Genomic DNA, 21,731 nt, shown 5'->3' with positions numbered 1-21,731 from the left:
TATGTGATAATTCTCGCACCTGTCACCTCTTACAGTTTTGGGAATTGTGTGGATGATATTTCTCCACAAGTCAGATGGTATGTCATCAGACTCATACATTCTACACACCGAAGTGAGTAGTCATTTTGTTGCCACTTCCCCCCAGTGATTTTAGAAATTCTGAGGGAATGTTATCTATCCCTTCTGCCTTATTTGATCTTAAGTCCTCCAAAGCTCTCTTAAATTCTGATTCTAATACTGGATCCCCCATCTCTTCTAAATCCACTACTGTTTCTTCCTCTATCACAACAGACAAACCTACCCCCTCACAGAGACCTTCAATGTACTCTTTTCACCTATCTACTCTGTCCTCTGCATTTAACAGTGGAATTCCCGTGCTGAGTCAGTCCTTATAACAATGATTTATTTTTTGATTTCTTCACATTTTTCATACAGACATTTCATCTTAGCTTCCCTGCAGTTCCTATTTATTTCATTCCTCAGCAACTTGTATTTCTGTATTCCTGAACTTCCTTGAATCTTTTTTTTACTTCTTTCTTTCATCGATCAATTGAAGCATTTCTTCTGTTAGCCATGGTTTCTTTTCAGTTACCTTCTTTGAACCTATATTTTTCTTTCCAACTTCTGTGATTACTCTTTTTAGAGATGTCCATTCCTCTTCAACTGTATTGTCTACTGAGCTATTCCTTATTGCTGTATCTATAACCTTAGAGAACTTCAAGCGTATCTCGTTGTTCTTAGTACTTCCATATTCCACTTCTTGGTGTACTGATTCTTCCTTACTAGTCTCTTAAACTTCAACCTACTCTTCATCACTACTGCATTGTGACCTGAGTGTATATCTGCTCCTGGGTATGACTTACAATCCAGTATCTGTTTTTGGAATCTCTGTCTGACCATGATGTAATCTAACTGAAATCTTCTTATATCAACCAGCCTTTTCCAAGTATACCTCCCCCTTTTGTGATTCTATTACTAGCTTAAATTTATTACTAACTCAATTAGTTTTTCTCTTCCCTCATTCCCTGACCCAGGCCCATATTCTCCTGTAATACTTTCGTCTATTCCTTCCCCTATAACAACATTCCAGTCCCCATGACTATTAGATTCTCATCTCCCTCTACATACTGTAATACCCTTTCTGTATCCTCCTATTTCTCCGTCATCAGCTTGTGAAGTCGGCACATATACCTGAACTATCGTCATTGGTGTTAGACCTGACAGCAAACCAACAGGAACAACCGTACCACTGAACTGTTCACAGTAACACTCTCCCTGCCCTATATTTCTATTCATAATGAATCCTACTCTCATTATACCATTTTCTGCTGCTGTTGACATTACCCTATACTCATCTGACCAGAAATCCTTGTCTTCTCTCCATTTCACTTCACTGGCCCCTACTGTATTTAGATTGAGGCTTTAAATTTCCCTTTTCAGATTTTCTAGCTTCCGTACCACATTCAAGCTTCTGACATTCCACACCACAGCTCATAGAATGTTATCCTTTCATTGATTATTCAATATTTTTCTCATGGTTGCCTCCTCCTTGGCAGTCCCCTCCCAGGTATCTGAATTGGGGACTATTCTGGAATCTTTTGCCAATGGAGAGATCATCATTAAACTTTTTTATTTACAGGCCATATGTCCTGTGGATACAAGTTATGTGTCTTAATGCAGTGGTTTCCAATGGCTTCTGCATCCTCACACCATTGATCATTGCTGATTCTTCTGCCTTTATGGGCAGTTTCCCACCCCAAGGACAAGAGGGTGCCCTGAACCTCTGCCTTTTCCTCCACACTCTTCAACCAACAAGGCCGTTGGCAAAATGAGAGTGACTTCTAATGCCAGAATTCTTTGGCTGCCAATGCCAAAAATTTAAGCGGTGGCATGTTTTGAACCCGGGACCGAAGACATTTTGATTATGAATCAAAGATGCTACCCCTAGACCACATATTTTATGAAATACATACAGCTCAGTATAATATGCTGTAAGTACGTGTTGTTGATCACTTATCAGAATTTTCTACCTTATAACCTAGGTAGAAAGTCAGACAACACACAATCTTCCTTTTTGTAAAACACAATTGGAGAACCAACATCTGCAACAGACTGCAGAATGATCCTACTGCCACCAAGAGACAAGATAAGAGAAATTAGGGCTTGTACGGAAATGTACAGACAGTCATTATTCCCTCACTCCATTTGCAAGTGAAACAGGAAAAGAAATGACTAGCAGTGGTAGAAGGTACCCTCAGCCATGCACCATATGGTGGCTCGTGGAGTTTATAAGTAGTTGTAGGTATAGACATAGGAGGAAGGTCATTGTGGCTGTGTCATTTGTTTCACTGTCCCTAGCTCCATGTTCATTAACCCTAGCCTCTCCTCCTCCCGCATACGAGTGATCCTGCATCTCACCAGTGAGGTATGCAGGCAGACCGTTGGAAAACTGAAATTTCCTAATAGGCCTACTTGCTGCTTCACGACCAAAGTATGACACCAGATGCATAAAGGCCCCACTCACTCACCAGCTCCGACTCGCTGCCCTGCTGCTGCTGCTGAGCCTGTCTCGCTCGTTCCCCCGAGTGGTCCCTCCTGACTGCGCCTGCACTGGCGGTGCCGCTGCTGCCGGAGTCCTGGTGGTGCTGCTGTGGTGCCGCACTGAGCTGCTGCTGGTGGTGCTGGTGCTGGTGCTGCCCTCCCGGCGGTCCCTGGTTCGGCACCGGCGGGCGACCCTGTGCCGAGGAGCCCCACGCCCGAGGCACCGCACCGGTTGATGCGGCGTTTGCGTGGTGTCTTCGTTAGAAATGAGGTACAGAGGTACGAGTCAGAGCACCTCCCAGTGAAAAGGCGGAACTGAGTATGTTAGTGCGATGATAATTTAGTGTATGATACTAAAATTTTGTACAGCACCTGATACACGTGAATTTATTGATCCTACAACTTGTCATTTAAAGTTTTTGGCATTAATCCTATGACTGCTGCAGATGTGCTCTTTGCATTCCGGGCTGAATACAGCTCTGTCATTGTACTGCTTGCCTTATCCTGACATCTACATCTACATGATTACTCTGCAATTCACATTTAAGTGCTTGACAGAGGGTTCATCGAACCACAACCATACTATCTCTCTACAATTCCACTCCCGAACAGCGCGTGGGAAAAACGAACACCTAAGCCTTTCTGTTCGAGCTCTGATTTCTCTTATTTTATTTTGATGATCATTCCTACCTATGTAGGTTGGGCTCAACAAAATAATTTCGCGTTCGGAAGAGAAAGTTGGTGACTGAAATGTCGTAAATAGATCTCGCGGCGACGAAAAATGTCTTTGCTTTAATGACTTCCATCCCAACTTGCGTATCATATCTGCCACACTCTTTCCCCTATCACGTGATAATACAAAATGAGCTGCCCTTTTTTGCACCCTTTCAATGTCCTCCGTCAATCCCACCCGTTAAGGATCCCACACCGCGCAGCAATATTCTAACAGAGGACGAACGAGTGTAGTGTAAGCTGTCTCTTTGGTGGACTTGTTGCATCTTCTAAGTGTCCTGCCAATGAAACGCCTTCCCCACAATATTATCTATGTGGTCTTTCCAACTAAAGTTGTTCGTAATTTTAACACCCAGGTACTTAGTTGAATTGACAGCCTTGAGAATTGTACTGTTTATCGAGTAATCGAATTCCAACGGATTTCTTTTGGAACTCATGTGGATCACCTCACATTTTTCGTTATTTAGTGTCAACTGCCACCTGCCACACCATACAGCAATCTTTTCTAAATCGCTTTGCAACTGATACTGGTCTTCGGATGACCTTACTAGATGGTAAATTACAGCATCATCTGCGAACAACCTAAGAGAACTGCTCAGATTGTCACCCAGGTCATTTATATAGATCAGGAACAGCAGAGGTCCCAGGACACTTTCCTGGGGAACACCTGATATTGCTTCAGTTTTACTCGACGATTTGCCGTCTATTACTACGAACTGCGACCTTCCTGACAGGAAATGACGAATCCAGTCGCTCAACTGATACGATACCCCGTAGGTCCGCAGCTTGATTAGAAGTTGCTTGTGAGGAACAGTGTCAAAAGCTTTCCAGAGATCTAGAAATACGGAATCAACTTGAGATCCCCTGTCGAGACATGGTGTTCTGGCCGCTTTGAAATGCTTACCACCCGAATTTAAGCAAATTATTCACTGAAAAAATTTGATGCTTGCACAACTTTCAGTCTTATATCTTTGCTCTATAAAGGCGTAAATTTCTTTTCATTATTCATCATAGTTACTGTGCTGCATCAAATTAAGTGAAGCACTGCACCAAATTTTACAGAGTTGTTAGAGGTAAAAATGCTTTGTGTAACTTGGCATACAGTTGATTTTAGCTCATAAATTGTTCTGTATGAAAGGTAGATAATATATTGAAATTTTATTTAAAATTGTGAGCAGAATGACGTCTCATTTTATTCTCGAGTTACTGATTTTTATATATGGCAGACAGTTGCATGTGGCACTCCCAGTTCCATTCCTGGGCATCAGGAATTTTGTGGTCATAACACTCCTCATATTTCATGAATGGTTCAAGATATCAAAACAAGGTTTTTGCAAATGGTGACATGCAAAGAGACAAGTATGTTGTCTGATAAATACTCAAAATCTTGTTATTCACCGGGATAGGAAAGTAACTTTCCCACAGCAGTGACAGGGTTGGTGGAATGGGGTGCATAAACATGTAAATAAGGTGTAAGGAAACCCTGGAGTATATTTAAACACATCGTCAGCATCTGGGAGTGGCAAAGTGAGACGAGTTAACTTGTCCACAGCAAAGGGTTACAATATATTCTTGAGTAGACAGTTGACACTTTTGCTTCATTTGGTAATTGGGTAGTGTAACTGGTGGAATTCATAATGCCAGATAAAAATATGCAAGTATGGGGCAATACCTTGTTTACATCATGTGAATTGTAGAATTACTTCATAAACTGTGACTTTTATGAAGAAAAAATAAAACTGACAAATAATTTCAAAACAGTTAAACCATAGCACTCATGTGGTTAAGTATTGAAGCACGATAATAAAAAAATAATTTGTAATATTGCAGAAAATGAAACTAATGTAATAAATCTAAAATTTGGTAACATTAATACTGTTTTCCCATGAAAAGCATCAACTTTCAAGTGCAAACGAGAAGGCAAATGACCTCCAGCATAATAAACTATGTAAATTGGTGTAAAATAGCAAAATCAAGTGTAAATAAAGTAAAAAATAATAGAACATGATAAGCTGATGTTAGATTTTTATAAATATGTAAGCAGCAGAGGTGAGTGGGAGTGTATCTGTACCAATGTCTGCAAATTTGCCTAGCATCTGGCAAAAATAAAAGAAAAAATTTGAAGTAGGTGTTTCATGTTATTTGAAAGTCAAACTCCAAGACCCACTGATCCTGCATTCAAGATGAGAATTAATTATGAATGTACAAAGTTTCTGTAATTTCTCTAACATTTCCATCTTCATAGTGACCTGTGGTGATGCAGTGTTGTTATTCATACTAGTAAATCACCAACTGAACTAAATAATTAAATTTTGTTGTATACGGATGGAGTGACTGTGTTAGACAGGGCATAATTTAACATTTGTCATTGTAAATTTGACTCACCCATTGTAGAGGTAAGGGTTGTGAAACTGACTCCTGTAATCCTTCCCTCGGCTGGCTTCATTCGGTACCTGCAGAGGCTGCGCCTACACAGATGTAACATTTAGTGTATATTTTGCTGCACTGATTAAGTCATATACACCAAATAAAGTGGAGACAGACAAATATAAGACACGACATAACGTCTACAAAGAGATGCAGCAACTGTCGTCACAGTTATAACTGGTTATTTATTGCAGTCACAGCAGTGATTTAATACAGGTAATTGTCAGTTTCAGCCATTATGAGGCTTCTTCAAATCTATTTGGTTTAGTTACGGTTTAATAGAGTAATACATCAACTTCCACCCACTCAGCATTAAAACGCGTTTTAATGTTAAGACGGCCATATGTGGTGATGAGGTTAATTTGTACTCTATAATTAAGCTGGAAAGATCTGAATATGATCTATAATAGCCAAAATGAACCATCAATTATATTAAATTGCAGCTGTGACTGCAATAACTCCTCTCTCTCTCTCTCTCTCTCTCTCTCTGTCTCATCAGTTTCTGCTTTCAGCTCTCTTCTGATATATGTAGAAAGCCTTTGCTTTTGATTTTCATGGTAGTTTTCCATTATGTCACCAAACTTTGCAAAGGCAATACAGACAAGGCACAACATATGCAGTAACTCAAAATTCAATACATATGTCAAAACATAGACTTGTTGACTTTTCGTACAGTACACTAACTCTTGCTGCTGTATGACTCTTCTTCACCCTCCTTTGTACATACACACCACTGCAGCTTTGAGCAATACTGAAAAGTTGATACCTGAACAAATTAATGACGCCACTGGGAAACCATGATCATACTGAGATTTATTACAAGATAACACTCATTGATCACACATCAATTTATTGAGTACCAGTTTTGATTCTTCTTAAGAGCCACCTTCAGACAGCCAGTGTAAAATGCAAAATGCAGCTCAGTATGTAATGTGTGAAATATTTGCCTGTACTACCTGATGACTTATAACCAAACTTAATAATTTATTAGCACAATAGTAATTGCAATATGCTATAAATGGACAAATACAAACATAAATTATATCCTCTCTAGAACTTCAAGACAAAAAACAGCAAAATAGGGTCTTTACAGAGGTGTAATTTTCTTTTATAATTTTCGCAACGGAGCAAGGGAAGAAAGATGGATGACAAAGATTCAAAACTTGCACGTGGAGCATCTGCAGTTTCTTATGATCACTATGGCAATGAATGTTACTGTCACAGATTATAGTGTGCATAAAAATGGAACTGTCAACTTGGTTGGAAATCCAGAAAATGTATTTTTTAACTAAAACATAGATGAGTGACAGCAGTGTCTCTTTTATTAAATATAACAGTAAACATGTGGATATTTCAGTTGGAAGAGTATGTGATTTTTGATCATTAAGTAGAAAATTAAACTTGTTTCTAATAAACATAGAATATTTACCTTGTACATCTGGTGAGACATGTCCTCCAGGGCCATGCTTTTATCCCCGAGGTTCAAACTGTGCAGAGTTCTCGTAGTCAGAACAAGTGTGTCGTCAGAACCATTTACTGGCCCATGCTGAGATGAAACAGATATACATCATTGCAGGATGGCAGTGAAGTAAAAAAATATGCTACCTACTGAGTTATATATAGATACAGATAAAGAGAGACAAAGAGAGAGAGAGAGAGAGTGAGAGAAAGAGAGAGAGAGAGAGAGAGAGAGAGAGAGAGAGAGAAGCTGTTCAAAACTCCACAGTCTTTCATGATATGAGAGAGTCTCTCTAAAGGATCTTGGTATCTTCTCACCCCCCAAATGGTTATTACTACTCATGTAACAACAGACAATCTCAACAAAGGGCAATAAAGTATTTTCTGTGCAGACTAGTGTCCAGAGTGAAGTTCTACATCATTTTGTTGTAGCTGCCAGTAGGGAAAAAAAAAAGAAAAAAAAACTGGTAATTGCGACAAGTTAAAAAGAAGATTGAAAACATGTCTAGACACTGCTGATGTAAACTGTTTGATATCTAGATTCAAAGATTGGAGATTCCTGTTTGCTGCATAACAACTGTAAACAGACTTCTCTTCCTGCATTATGTAGATAACTCTTATTCTTCAATAAAAATGAATGTAATCAAGCAAATATTAAGCAAAGAACTTTTCCTGTATGTTTTTCTATGTTCTATTTAGCCATACTAAACACAAAACAGCATACGTCAGTTAGACAAGTTGTTTATTAATAAAGAATAAAGAAATGGTTGCTAATAACTGCTTCTCTTAGCTAATGTACACTTACAACTCTGTCCATATGCATAAAGGTTCTCCATTATAGTGGGATCTACAGATGGTGATTAATAATTATAATGTTACTCATTCAGATCTGTTAGTTATCATTCATTAACTCATTCACTCACTCGCAAATTCTTTCTAGCAAATTGCATTATGAAGGGAAGCCTTCAAATGTGTGGAAAGAGTTGAAATATGCATCAACTGGCAGAAACAGTTACTGCATAAAACTGGTGCAAATCCACTCACATTGATAATTATGGGAACTTTATTGTATGTACATTAGCAGAAAAGCAACTATTCCTCTTGCACTACTCACTTTTTGTTTTTATCTGGTTATTCAAATTAAGTCTATATGTAACTTTGCTGATTTCAGATAACTTTTTAGATTTTCTGTTTACTGGAAAAATTAAAAGGTTAATCAAAATTTACACTGCAGAGTCCAAATGTTCTGGTAAATTATAGGAGGGACTGCCTAATGTCACCATCTTTCACTGTAGTTTTGAATATTTTGGGCTTCCCAATGTCCTTCATGACGTTCGGCAACCTCTTACAGATTTTTGCGCCAGAGTATTTAAGTCCGTTTGCAGTCCTAGAAAGGGATACACAGTCTACATAGAAATTATTCCTGGTTGTGCTTTTCACACTTCATCCTAATTTTGCTTCTATTACTATCCACAAACAGTGCTAGGGAGCACACATACTTGCATGTGAATATAAGAATCCCGAGCTCTCTGAAGATACTTATGCAAGACGTGCAGTAGTCAGCATTACATAACACGCTCCCTGCACACTTTGCAGGATAAATTCTATTTGGACCTTAGCTGCCAAGCCATAGAAAATTGCACCATACAATAATACCGAGTGAAAGTATTCTAGTGTACAGTGTAGTGGAAGTTACCTGGTAGACTGCCAGACTGGCTGCGCTCCGGTGTGGAGTGCCTCGTGCCTCGTGCCCTGCACAGTGAGCTGCACCAATTAGCATTCATGGTAGCAACTCACCCTCCCCCACTTCCCCCCCACCCCCTCTCCTCCCCTGGCCTGTGCAGGCTGCTGCTACAGCCACCGAATACCAACTGCAGCGGGTGTGTTCCAGGGAGTGGTAGCTCTGCGTGCTGGCATTCCCTCCCATCATCTTCACACTGGACTCACTGCTTGTGCTTACCAGCATTTGATTATTGATGAAAATGGTTTCTTTTTTGTGATGAAAGGAGTTATTGTTTCTTAAAAAAAGGAATGAGAGCTTTAACAAATTTGGGAAGGGCAGAAGTGCCGAGTCAAACCTTAGAAGCAATCATTACCACCACCATCAACAACAACCATTTGGCAACCACTGCTGTGTAAAGGCCTCCTCCAGACTTCTACATGTAAGAACGTGTCATCTTCAGCTGTACACCTACATATTACTTGTAGTCTACCAGAACAAAACGAATTACTGTACTACATGATCCTTAAGGTTAATGGACCAAAATCATGTATTACCAAAATCATGTATTTGAAAATTTCTCATAATTGATGTTAATACTTTGACTTTCATAATCTCAATGTTACATGGATTCACAAATGCTGTTATAGTTAAAAAATATTATTACATCTTAAAACTTTATTGATTATCTAAACTCCCACTGAGAATGTTCTAGAAAATAACATGTAACTGGATTAAAAATATGTATGATTATGAAATACCTAACTATCTTAATCTGTTCACTTTTTATTCAAGATTCTATGAGAATCTTAGTATTAAAAACAACCATTAATTAAAAATAATGTAATGTCTTTTGAAATTAAATGCATAGTAAACACATTTCCTAAAACTCTCCATATCTAACCAAAATTCTGTTTATGTAAAACTTATTTACATGTTTTTGTAAAACATACTTTTGCACATTAACCATTATAAATGTGAAACTTACAGCTAAAAGTTTATTTTTGTAAACACTTCAACTACATTGTGTAATATGGTAACTATTTTGTGTTTAGATGTACGATGGCTGCATGGTGAATTGGAGAGTAGAGTCGAATAGTCGGAAATTTAATACCACTTGTTCAGCCAAGTTTGTACTTTTGTAATGAGGCTTCAGTGGTATATTAAAGTGAAGTACTAAGCAGAGTAAATTGCATAAGATTTAGTTGTTGGTTATTTGATGGAGTAAAAAAAAAAAAAAAAAAAAAAGTTATATTAACTTAAGTATGTTGTTAAATTAACCTAATTCTGTCATGTATTGGAAAATTCGACTCGTTCCACATCATTACGAAATATCATATTCATGATCCATGGAACTAGTATTAATCTAATCTAATCTAATCCACATTCTACACTGTATAACAGCAGCAAAGAGGTTTTCATCACGTTATTGGAACATAATATCAAAAGGCATGTAGATCTTATGTCAAATTCTGCTAAAATTCATTTGAATTTGTAATACAGTTTAAAAATTATCTGAAGCAAAATATAAATAACTGACATACTGACATTACGTGAATTCCCACTAACATCGGTAGCAGAATCATTACAAGCTCCTGCATGCTTTATAATGACATATATTCACCATCCATCAGATGATCATTTCCATCTTTTCTTGTCTCTTGGAATCCAGCAAACTCTTGGTCCCTCTACCACCCATTCACATGCAATATGTCCCATCTAACTCAATAGCCAGCCCCCCTGATCCGGATGGTTGTTTTCCTGTCTCCACCAGCATGTACGTCTTTCAATTGCTCACTGAGCAACCCATCTGAATGGTTTTCACATTAAAAGTCCAAGTATAAATGCTGTAAGTCAAAACTGGGATTACACACTAATAGCAAGGTTTCTATTTTGGACACTGGAAATTTATTTTTAAATAGCTTGTTCGTTACAGAGGGGAAACTGATAGGTGTGTGCTGGTCTGCCCCTTTTCTTGTGAAGAATAATTCTAGTGGTGTTCCAGTTTTTGGGAATCACCTTCTGTCACAAAAATCATTGCAATAATTTTGCAAGTTCTTTTAGTATGACTTTTCCTTGAGCTACAGTCACTGCAACTGAAATGTCATCATCTCTTGGTGCTTTCCCTATTTTGATATGTCTAATGATCTGATACATCTCATCTGCCACAATATCATCTCACTCTCCCTGCATAGTGCAAGTGTATATATGGCCCTATGTATGAGACAGGTTCTGAAAGCAAGTTTCATCACTATTTTTCACATAGAAACTTTATTGCCAAAAACAAATACATCATGGTATCACAAACTATACACCTTACACTAATTTTTGACAGTGAGACATTTGTTGTAGTGTGCAGTCAGTTTGATGGAACCACGCTGGTAAAAATCCAGTGCCTTGCGATGCAAGGAATTGTTGCACAGCCTGCTCCAGTGCACCTCAGCAATGTTATTTTTGTTCACGGATGTGAAGGGATACCCACTTCAGCTTCCATGTTCCGCACTCTGTTCCGTGTTCCTTCTCTGAATATGCATCAGCAGTGACCAACCATTCGACGAGATATGACCACATCACCACACACTGTCTATAGGTATTTATGGATGATCAACACACTAGTCCCACGTGCCCATTCGTACCAGATAACAACACGCACTTCCATTGGCAATTGCACTGTCAGTATGTGTCTGTCTGTCATCGTGATTGTGCTGTAATAACCTCGGGCGGCACCCCGGTCTGCTGCTACTCTGTTTTCTTCGGAGCTCTGTGCATGTGTCATTCCTCCTCCACTGCACAATGCACAATGCACCATCAATGGGTGTGGATTCATATGGCATTTATTTGTGTCACCTGGTGTACCATCTTCTCTTTCAAAAACACTAATGAAACTTACTTTTTGAACATGCCTCATAGTTAGTGACCCAGAAGGGTTAATTTATTTCAGCTTTATAACAGAGGAACATACTATTCATGAAAGGCAAGATAGTGCTTAAATTAGTGAAATAAAATTTTAACATTGTAAGGGAAAGGGCACATTAATACTCTCCATAAGGGTGACACACTGAGTTGCAGACAGACACAACAAAAAGACTATTGCACACTTAGCTTTTAGCCAAAGTCTTTTTCAGAAAAGAAAACACACACACACATTCATTCACACAAGCAACAGTATCTCACCCATACAACAACAATCTCAGGCAGCTCATATTGGAATTCCACTTGAGCTGTTAGAAATGGCGGCGGTCATGTGTGCATGCTTGTGTGAATCAAAATATGTGTGTGTGTGTTATTCCTTTTGTGGAGAAGGCTTTGGCCAAAAGCTAAGTGTTGGTATTTTTGCTGTACCTGTCTACAACTCAGTGTATCATCTTTCTGGAGAGTAGCAACCTATCCTTTTCCTCGTGTTGTTGGTATTCCAACCTGAATTTTCAATCTTTGAAACAAAATGTTGTTAGATATTGTCTTTAAAAGGATAAAAATACTGTTAAATTCGTTTTAATCTGTGACTGCTAACTGCAAGCACAAGAGCTGAGCACTGTTTTGTGTGCTATGGGGACTCACCATAGTATGGTGCTGCTGAAGGTGCTGCCTCTTGTCCTCTGTCCAGGCTATCTGCTTGTTGGGCCCCTCTGGTGCAATTGTTGCTGGTTTTGTCCTCTTTTTGTACTCGTGCAGGATTGGAATCTTTGAGTTCTTATCTGCACTGCTCAGGATAACTTCACGCTCAATCTACAAAAAAGGAATTAACTTGTGTGATACTTTGATGAGTGTAATCTTCTAAGCCAACAAAACCAAGATAACAAAAGTATTTATTCTACAGAAGTATGCAGTAAAGAATATCATCAAAAAATCTTAATTTAATATCTTGCAGAAGCCTCATCTGGGGCCAGGATTCCTTAAACTCTGTTGTCAATATATTTATTCCCTAATGGCAACAGCATTTACTAACTTAAGTTGAACCGTGAAATTCAGAACTGCAGTACCAAGAGAAGAGCTTCTGTGAAGTTTGGAAGGTAGGAGTCGAGGTACTGGCAGAATTGAAGATGTGAGGACAGGTGATGAGTCATGCTTCGGTAGCTCAGATGGCAGAGCACTTGCCCAGCGAAAGGCAAAGGTCCCAAGTTTGAGTCTCAGTCCGGCACACAGTTTTAATCTGCCAGGAAGTTTCATATCAGCGCAGAGTGAATATCTGATTCTGGAAATCCCTCAGGCTTTCGCCAAGCCATGTCTTTGCAATATTCTTTCTCCCAAGAGTGCTAGTTCTGCAAGGTTCGCAGAAGAGCTTCTGTGAAGTTTGGAAGGGAGCAGACAAGGCACTGGCAGAATTGAAGCTGTGAGGACAAGTTGTGAGTCGTGCTTTGGTAGCTCAGATGGTAGAGCAATTGCTCGCAAAAGGCAAAGGTCCCAAGTTCGAGTCTCGGTCTGGCACACAGTTTTAATCTGCCAGGAAGTTCCAAGAGTAAAAATAATTTCTGTATAATCTGTGTGTTCCTATCTACGGTTTAGGTTGGAGTTTTATTATCTGGTGCAAATGTCTGACAGTTTGCTCATAAACATCAGCCAAGAAATTGGAAATTGTCAAATGTTCCATAACAAAGTGAAAAAGTATATTGTTAGCCATTTCCACTATAATTTGTGAGTGTGTTTGAACTAGGGGGATGTAACTTCCGGTTAACATTAATGTACAAGAGAAACAGACTTTTAACTTTTTCACTACATAGCTGATACTGTTCACAGCAATCTGTGGAGTTGCATAAATGCTCTATATGCTGCTGAGTAGCATAAGAGGGAGAGTGGTGGCTTCTGGCAAAGTGGCTGTTTTTCTCTTTAAGAAAACTTAATTTCTGTAATTATCAATGCAATTAGATTAGTACTAATTGCAACAGGTTGTTAGTATCTGCGACTCTTTATTGTCTGCTCCTAACTGTTGATGTATAATTTGTCCTGTTCCATATCCCTGAGGATCACCTCCATTATTAGATTTATGAAACGAGATGCACGTACAAATCAAAAATGAATGAATGCATGTATACGAGTGAGAGATGAGTCTGATGAAAAGACTGTAAAAGTTTGTTAAGTGACACAAATTGGTGAGAATAATTCCTGTAGCAACATTTTTATGTTTTAATACCAATACAATGAACAGTTGTCTGCCAATAGACACCTTAAGTAATCAGCATCACGTATTTCAAGGAAACAGATGAAGACTACTTCTGGGCATTAATAAAACTTTTAAATTTTGAAAAGTGGACAACAGATTATATACAGCCTGAAATGAAGTTAATTCATGGTAACCATACCAGTAGTGAAAACCTTTCATTCCTGGATACATGAATTTATATGAGGTCATGATGGTACTGCAGATTTGGCATATTCCAGACGCTAGATTGAATTAATAAGTAATAAAAGTCATGATACGACAATAAAAGATAGTCACATTAAGATCTGAAAGGGTAATTTAATTATGTGACTGTGATAATTGACGAGATTTTTGTCACGTAAAGTACCACAACTATATGTTCAAGAAATGTTTATTTCCATAGTCTCGGATGTGTGTATGATGAATTATGACTAGTTTAATCAGTCAATGACCAATTTCAAATATGAATGGTCTTTTATTTAAAAAATAGTTGACTGCTCATGATTAGTGCCAGCTCAGATCTGAAGACGATCACTGAATCATCGAAACTAGTAACTTAGCATATGTACAACTGAGACTGAAAATAAACATTTCTTAAATTAACTGAAATATAAAGAATAGAATCAGTGGAGACTGCTTCAATGTAATGCAACTACACTGCAGATTCAGAATTTCTCTGGTGCCATTTCTTATAGCTGAATTTAATTGGTTTCATACTCATAGTTCCATTCATGATCATATGAGACTTTTTTACTCAGCTGTGCAATGAAAAACATCTGATTAATTTGGTACTCACACTGGAAGTGACTAAGGGAATTATTCATAAATGGAAGCTAAATTAGAATGTAATGTGGCAGAAAAATGAAATCTATGATTATGATGATAATGAAGTATCTGACACTAGGTACCAAAGTTCATGTGAAATTATGTAAATTAAAGAGCTAGTAGTGTAACATTGTTGGATTGCTATATTGATGAAACTAAGTCAACTTGGGGTTATTGAGACCAATTACATTGAAGTGCAATCTATTTATAAAGATATCAAACCACAAACTGAAAATACATCAAAATCAATGTAAATAAAGGTCCAATTTATCAATTTGTACGTAGAAAGGTAAAAGTAATTATGATAAAGGTAACTGTTACGTTGCAGGATCTGTGTTATGAACAAAAACCAATCTGTGTTTATAAAACTATCAATGAAAATAATTAGAACATCGTAAATACATATTTCACGTAATATTTCAACATGCTAACTAATTAAAAAATTCTGCAAAACCAAATTCCATAACCAGTTTTATAAAAGCATTGAAATATTAGTTGTGAACTGAAATAAGTGTGATTGAAACAATCTACCATATAATTTTGTTATTGTTGGAAGCTACATAGGGAACAGTGGCAATAGCCTTGGTATGTCAGTGCTACGTCATGTTTTAGGTGCAAAACCTATATCAGTCTTCCTCAGTTTGTGATGCAGTAAACAAGTTTTAAAGGTATTTTGACTGTTTTTTGTAACATCATTTCTTTGACTAACTTGACATAGACAGCCTGAACTATGTTAAGTAGACCCAGATATTATTTCAGGTGTAGGAAATGCAATGAGGCAGTGTTACACACCTCACTCAAGATCGATGATTATCAGCAAGTGAGGTACATGAAATGAAGCCACAAAAGCTGGTGACATTTGAACAGGGTGGTTGTCAAACTAATTTTAGTTGCAGTGCTCTGGATTGAATACAGAACTTGCAGGGACTTTAATTTAATCTATGATGCAGAGTTCAACATCAATTATGTTGCAAGAATAATTGTAAAAATCTAAATAGTAGATGCTAAAATCTATTTTTTGAGTTATTCAGTTGCTTCCAATACAATGTGAGATTTAGGAAATATCATTACAAAATGAAACAGAAAAGATGCCAATGACAGGTTCCACTGTTTTAAAAATTAAGGTGGAGACCCTTTGCTGCATAGTTTGGGTAACAAAAATCTTAACAAGCAGCAAACACAAATGTAAATATAACTCAATCAAACCTTCTCTCCCCGTGATTTCAGAATGAAATTGTTGAATGAGCACCATCCAATAAGCTGTATTTAGCTTTGAAACAGAGAAAATTGGCACAACACACAGTTTCAGAGCCCACTGTAGACTGCAGCAGTGGCAGCTGGTATTTGCCAACAGGTGGGGGTCTGACGGCCTTGGGTTTTTATTTCTGTCTATCACTGGAACTGCTTCATTAGGCGTGCAGCTCAGGAAAGCTGCTCATTAGAGCAAAGCATTCCTACTTACACTTAATGAACACAGCAAGCCTCTGAGAGTTCTGTCTTGTGGGTGAGCTATTACACAGATATAAACAATGGGGAAGAAAGCATTAAAAGAATGTGATTACTGGTCGTGGGTAAGGAACTTTGTTAATACAAGTGACATGCAGACACTGAGAAATAAATGGTGCAGTGCTGGGAAATACACCAGCCAAAAATTAGTCATGTCACCAAGAGATACCATGCTAATACTATGAAACACCATCTCTGGCCTTGATGATGGAAGAAAGTCCACGACTTTCTTCATGAATATCATATCCTGCTGAAGTTTCTCGTTGATGGTTATATACTGCAGAGCTACCAAACTGCAGAGATGTTGACTGCTAGATTTCACTTGCTCTTCCAAATAGTCCCAGACATGGCTGCTGTTATCTTGGAATATGGGAGTGTCCAAAGCATAGTTGTTATGAAGACATAGGGGAAAAAAAGAAACGTTAACACTTGGTTGCCGTTGAAATATACATTCTGGTTCATGTTTGTGGTAAACCAACTCACAGTATGATCAGCGAAAAGTCCAGAGTCACTGTAAAAAAACATAGGTGACCGCAGTATACAATAACAGTAAAATGAGGGGCACACAAAATTACAGGCCAATATCCTTATCACCAGTTTGCTGCAGAATTCTAGAACATATTCTGAGCCCGAATGTAATAAATTTCCAAGAGGCTGAAAAGCTTCTGTGCACAAATCAACATGGATTTAGAAAGGACTGATTGTGCAAAACTCAGCTTGCCTTTTTCCCAGAAGATCTGCTGAAAACCAAGGATAAAGGGCAACAGGCAGTTCCCACATTCCTAGATTTCTAGAAAGCATTTGACGCAGTTTCCCACTGCAAACCATTAACAAAGGCATGGTCATATAGAACAGGTCGCCAGGCATGCAAGTGGCTCAAAGACTTCTTAAGTAATAGAACCCAGTACACTGACATCGATGGCAAGTGATCGCCAAAGGCACGGGTGTCATCTGGAGTGCTCCACCTAAGATGTTGAAGTTGAGTGACTGTAGGAGAATTCAAGATGACTTAGACAAAATTTCTAGTTGTTGTGGTGAATTGTAACTGCTCTAAATGTAGAAAAATGTAAGTTAATGCGGATGAGTAGGAAAAACAAACCTGCAATGTTCAGATACAGCATTGGTGGTGTCCTGATTGACATATTCATATTGTTTAAATATCTGAGCATAACACTGTAAAGCAATATGAAATAAAATGAGCATCTGAGGACTGTGGTAGGCAAGGTAAATGGTCGACTGTGGTTTAGTGGGTGAATTTTAGGAAGGTATCATTCATCTGTAAAGGAGACTGGATATAGGACGCAAGTGGAACCTATTCTTGAGTACTGCTCAAGTGTTTGGCTTCCTCACCAAGTCAGATTAAAGAAAGACACTGAAGCAATTCAGAGGTGGGCTGCTAGATTTGTTACCAGTAGGTTCTAACACACGCAAGTATTACAGAGATGCCTTGGGACTCAAATGGAATCCCTGGATGGAAGGTCACATTGTTCTTGAGGATTACTATGAGGAAAAATTTAGAGCACTCGCATTTGAAGCTGACAGCAGACTGATTTTACTGCTGCCTGAATATATTTTGTGTAAGGACTAGGAAGGGAGGATACAAGAAATTAGGGCTCATACGGACCCATATAGGCAGTTGGTTTTTCCTCATTCAATTTGCAACTGGAACAGGAATGAATGTGATTAGTAGTGGCACAGGGTACCCTGAGGCATGCACTGTTCGGTCAGTTGCATAGTACGCATGTAGATGTAGAACATTAGAACCACCACACACTGCGAGGTTAAACATCTCACAGGACTGCCAGTGCAGTTGGTGCCTCAGATCATTTGAAAAGAGGTAACATTGTGAGTCATCAGACCATATTAGACAACTCCATTCAGCTGCTGCCTTGTTGCTGTGTTTGGAACATTGAAGACGTTCAGCTTTATGTGTTGCTGCGACCAACTGCTTTTTGTGAGATACCTCACTTCATATGTCCAACTGACGCACTTTCCTTTTCAATCCTCACTCAAAAACTTCTTGAACTGGATCTGTATTCACTGACATCAGCAGTTCCATCTGGCTTGAAGCCAAGTGTCATTGGCAAAACATGACATTTGTCTTTAGTCTCTCCTTTGGGACCTTACCTCCTGCTCTCACGCTGTGTTGCATAGCTGTGAGTGGTACACAATTCCTTGTAGATACAATGGACACTCCACCAACGAAGTGGACAACTTCATTTATGGTGTCCAAACATGATAGCTCCTCTCTACCAATCTGTGATGTTGCTATGTTGACCATGATTACTGTGCTAATTCTGTATAACTGACTGGCATACATACACACGCACACGCACACACACACACACACACACACACACACACACACATGGGGTTAGCTGAGCGGTCTCAGGCGCTGCAGTCATGGACTGTGTGGCTGGTCCCGGCGGAGGTTCGAGTCCTCCCTCGGGCATGGGTGTGTGTGTGTGTTTGTCCTTAGGATAATTTAGGTTAAGTAGTGTGTAAGCTTAGGGACTTATGACCTTAGCAGTTAAGTACCATAAGATTTCACACACATTTGAACACACACACAGGGACACAATTTCATTGACATGCCTTAAGTCAATGGCTGAGGGTTATGTGAGCACCAGTTCTACACCATCCACAGTGCTCAAATGTGGGCAATGTGCTCTTTCAAGGGGGGCATAGTACTCAGGTGACATTAAGTCACGGGATACCTCTTAATATTGTGCAGCAACTTGACGTACCACGGACTCAACAAGTTGTTGAAAGTTCCCTGCAGTAATATTGAGCCATGCTGCCTCTAAACCATTCATAATTACGAATCTGTTGCCAGTGACGGATTTTGTGCACGGAAAAACCTCTCGATTACGTCGTACAAATGTTCGATGGGAATCACAGTGACCAATCTGGGTGGCCAGACCACCAATGGCTGCAAATGGTCGCCAAGTAGCCCAGCATAACCATTTCCAGTGAATGATCGGTTCAGCTTGAATAGAGGATCCAGTCCATTCCTTACAAACAGAGCCTACACCATTACGGAGCCACTGTCAGCTTGCACAGTGCCTTATTGACAGTTTGGGCCCACGGCTTCGTGTGGTCTGTGCCGCACTCGAACCCTACTATCGGCTGTTACGAATTTAAATTGGGACTCATCTGAGAAGGCCACGGTTTTTCAGTCTTCTGGGGACCAACTTACATGGTCACAAGCCTGGAAGACATGCTGCAGGCGACGTTGTGCTGTTAGCAAAGGCACTCGCGTCAGTCGCTTGCTGCCATAGCCCATTAACGCCAAATTTCGCCACACTGTTGTAACAGATAGGTTCGTCATACGCCCCACACTGATTTCTGAGGTTATTTCAAGCAGAATTGCTTGTCTGTTAGCACTGACAACTCAACACAAATGCCGCTGCTCTCGGTGGTTAAGTGAAGGCTGTCGGCCACTACTTATTCAGTGGTGAGAGGCAAAGTCTGAAATTTTGTATTCTCAGCACACTCTTGACACTGTAGATCTCGGAATGTTGAATTCGTTGACAGGTTCTGAAATGGAATGTCTCATGCGTCACACTCCAAATACCATTCCACTTTCAAAGCCTGTTAATTTCCGGTCGCATGGCCATAAACATGTCAGACTCCTTTTCATGTGAATCATCTGACTACAAATGACAGCTCCGCCAAAGCACTACAATTTCATGCCTTGTGTGCTCGATACTACCGCCCTCTATATATGTCAATATCGCTAACCCCTGACTTTTGTCACTTCAGCGTATTTTATCTATTGAACTTAGGCTCTTCTTCAGAAAGATCACTGCATACAGCACGCACAATTCCTTTTCCATTTCTATGCACCATGTGTTCAGCTTGTAACACGTAAAGCCGTCACTGGTGAAAGCACTTCATGTTGGGTCTTGCCGTAGCACAGCATTTTCTACATCTGTTCTCAGGGAGTTACAGTGGAGTGCATGGCAGTAGACAGATTTTATCGTACCATATGTTCAGGATTGTTCCCATTCCATTCATGTGTGGAATGTGGAATGAAATACTGATTGAATGCCTCTGGGACAGCTATAACTGCCTAAGTTTGTCCACGTCATCTCTATAGGATTGGAGACTATTCGCAGTTTATGTCCTAAAAGATGGTTCTTGATGTTTTCTAGTCTGCATCTCGAAAGATATATGGCATCTTTCTTTAGGTGTCTGCCAGTTAATATTTTTCTGCATTTCTGTTACATTCTCGCACCAACCAAAGAAGACTGTTCCCTGTTAGTCCGATCTGCTACGAGTCCCAAAGATTTGAGCAGTACTCAAGTATGGAACGTACGACTTTTTATTTTTAGTAGACAAAATTCAGTTTCCGAGTATCCTGCCAACTGTAGCTTACCACTGTTGTACCTACAACTTGAGTCGAGGTGAATGTTTGTATGATGCGGCTGACCCCAGCTGTGACTCATTGATCCTGTATTCATGGCAAAATCATATTATTACGTTTCGCTGAGTGCACAACTTGGTACATTAATACCTACTTGCCATCCTTTGATGAGGCTAATATTTTGTCGAGATCTCACTCAATATTACAGCTATTTTTACCGGATAGAATTTCCTTACAGATAACTGAATCTCCTGCAAATAGCCTGAAGCCTGGTTTATTTCATTTTCATTTCATTTCATTTTATTATCTTCCTGTGTATCATTTACATGATGTAGAAATTGTCACAACAAAGTCACCAGAGTGGGAAGAAGCAAACACAATTGAAAGTGCATTTATTAACAGTTCGCTATCATTCGCTTACACTAGTGAACATGTATTTGTTTACAATGAAAGAGACGGAAGAGAATGAGCAAAACATGGCAATCCTATGAACGCTGTGTTGTTTAGGTTTCACTTGATAACAGTATTATATAGCCACGACACAGAACTCTGATATTCGGATAAGATCACTTTGCACAGTGAGCAAGCTGTTTTTGATGAAGCAAGCAAAATGACACAGAAAGAGAAGTATTTAAGTGTCTGAATTTGAACTTTTAAGAATGAAGCGTGTGGAGGTTGTGCTTAACCACAGAACAACCACTTCAGCTTCCCTTAGCTTTATACCAAAACATCGCTCATATGTCAGTTGACGCTTTTTGCTGGCTTCTCCTTACTACTGGGGAAGAAATTTAAAAGCAGAACATTAATTACCGATGATCAACATTCACTACGTTTACATGCGACACTCTTCAGTAAGACGAAAACCGAGGTTCGGAAACAGTTTTTCGCTGTCAGGTTTACATGTTAAGATCTGAAGCGGATTTGATAGCCCAGTTAAATATGGCGTCTGGAAAACAGTTGGTTAAATATGGCGCCTGAAAAACAGTTGATCCAGTTTCTGATTTAGTCAACACTGC

General features: G+C 39.1%; 1 protein-coding gene across 4 annotated transcripts in view; it reads right to left on the bottom strand.

Moving 5' to 3' along the window:
* The window catches only part of LOC124551004 (mediator of RNA polymerase II transcription subunit 1-like), a 597,071-nt gene that overhangs the window by 55,860 nt on the left and 519,480 nt on the right, over positions 1-21,731 (bottom strand). For all 4 annotated transcript variants that reach the window (XM_047125846.1, XM_047125845.1, XM_047125844.1 and 1 more), the window contains 4 exons: positions 12,437-12,604; positions 7,130-7,246; positions 5,659-5,741; positions 2,529-2,796 (listed from right to left, as the gene is read on the bottom strand). In XM_047125846.1, the coding sequence (XP_046981802.1) occupies positions 2,529-2,796; positions 5,659-5,741; positions 7,130-7,246; positions 12,437-12,604 (636 nt within the window). The remainder of the gene's footprint in view (positions 1-2,528; positions 2,797-5,658; positions 5,742-7,129; positions 7,247-12,436; positions 12,605-21,731) is intronic.

This window comes from Schistocerca americana, chromosome 9 (genome assembly GCF_021461395.2).
Source record: "Schistocerca americana isolate TAMUIC-IGC-003095 chromosome 9, iqSchAmer2.1, whole genome shotgun sequence".
NCBI classification, from domain to species: domain Eukaryota; kingdom Metazoa; phylum Arthropoda; class Insecta; order Orthoptera; family Acrididae; genus Schistocerca; species Schistocerca americana.
This window is presented reverse-complemented; position numbering and strand designations above follow the sequence as displayed.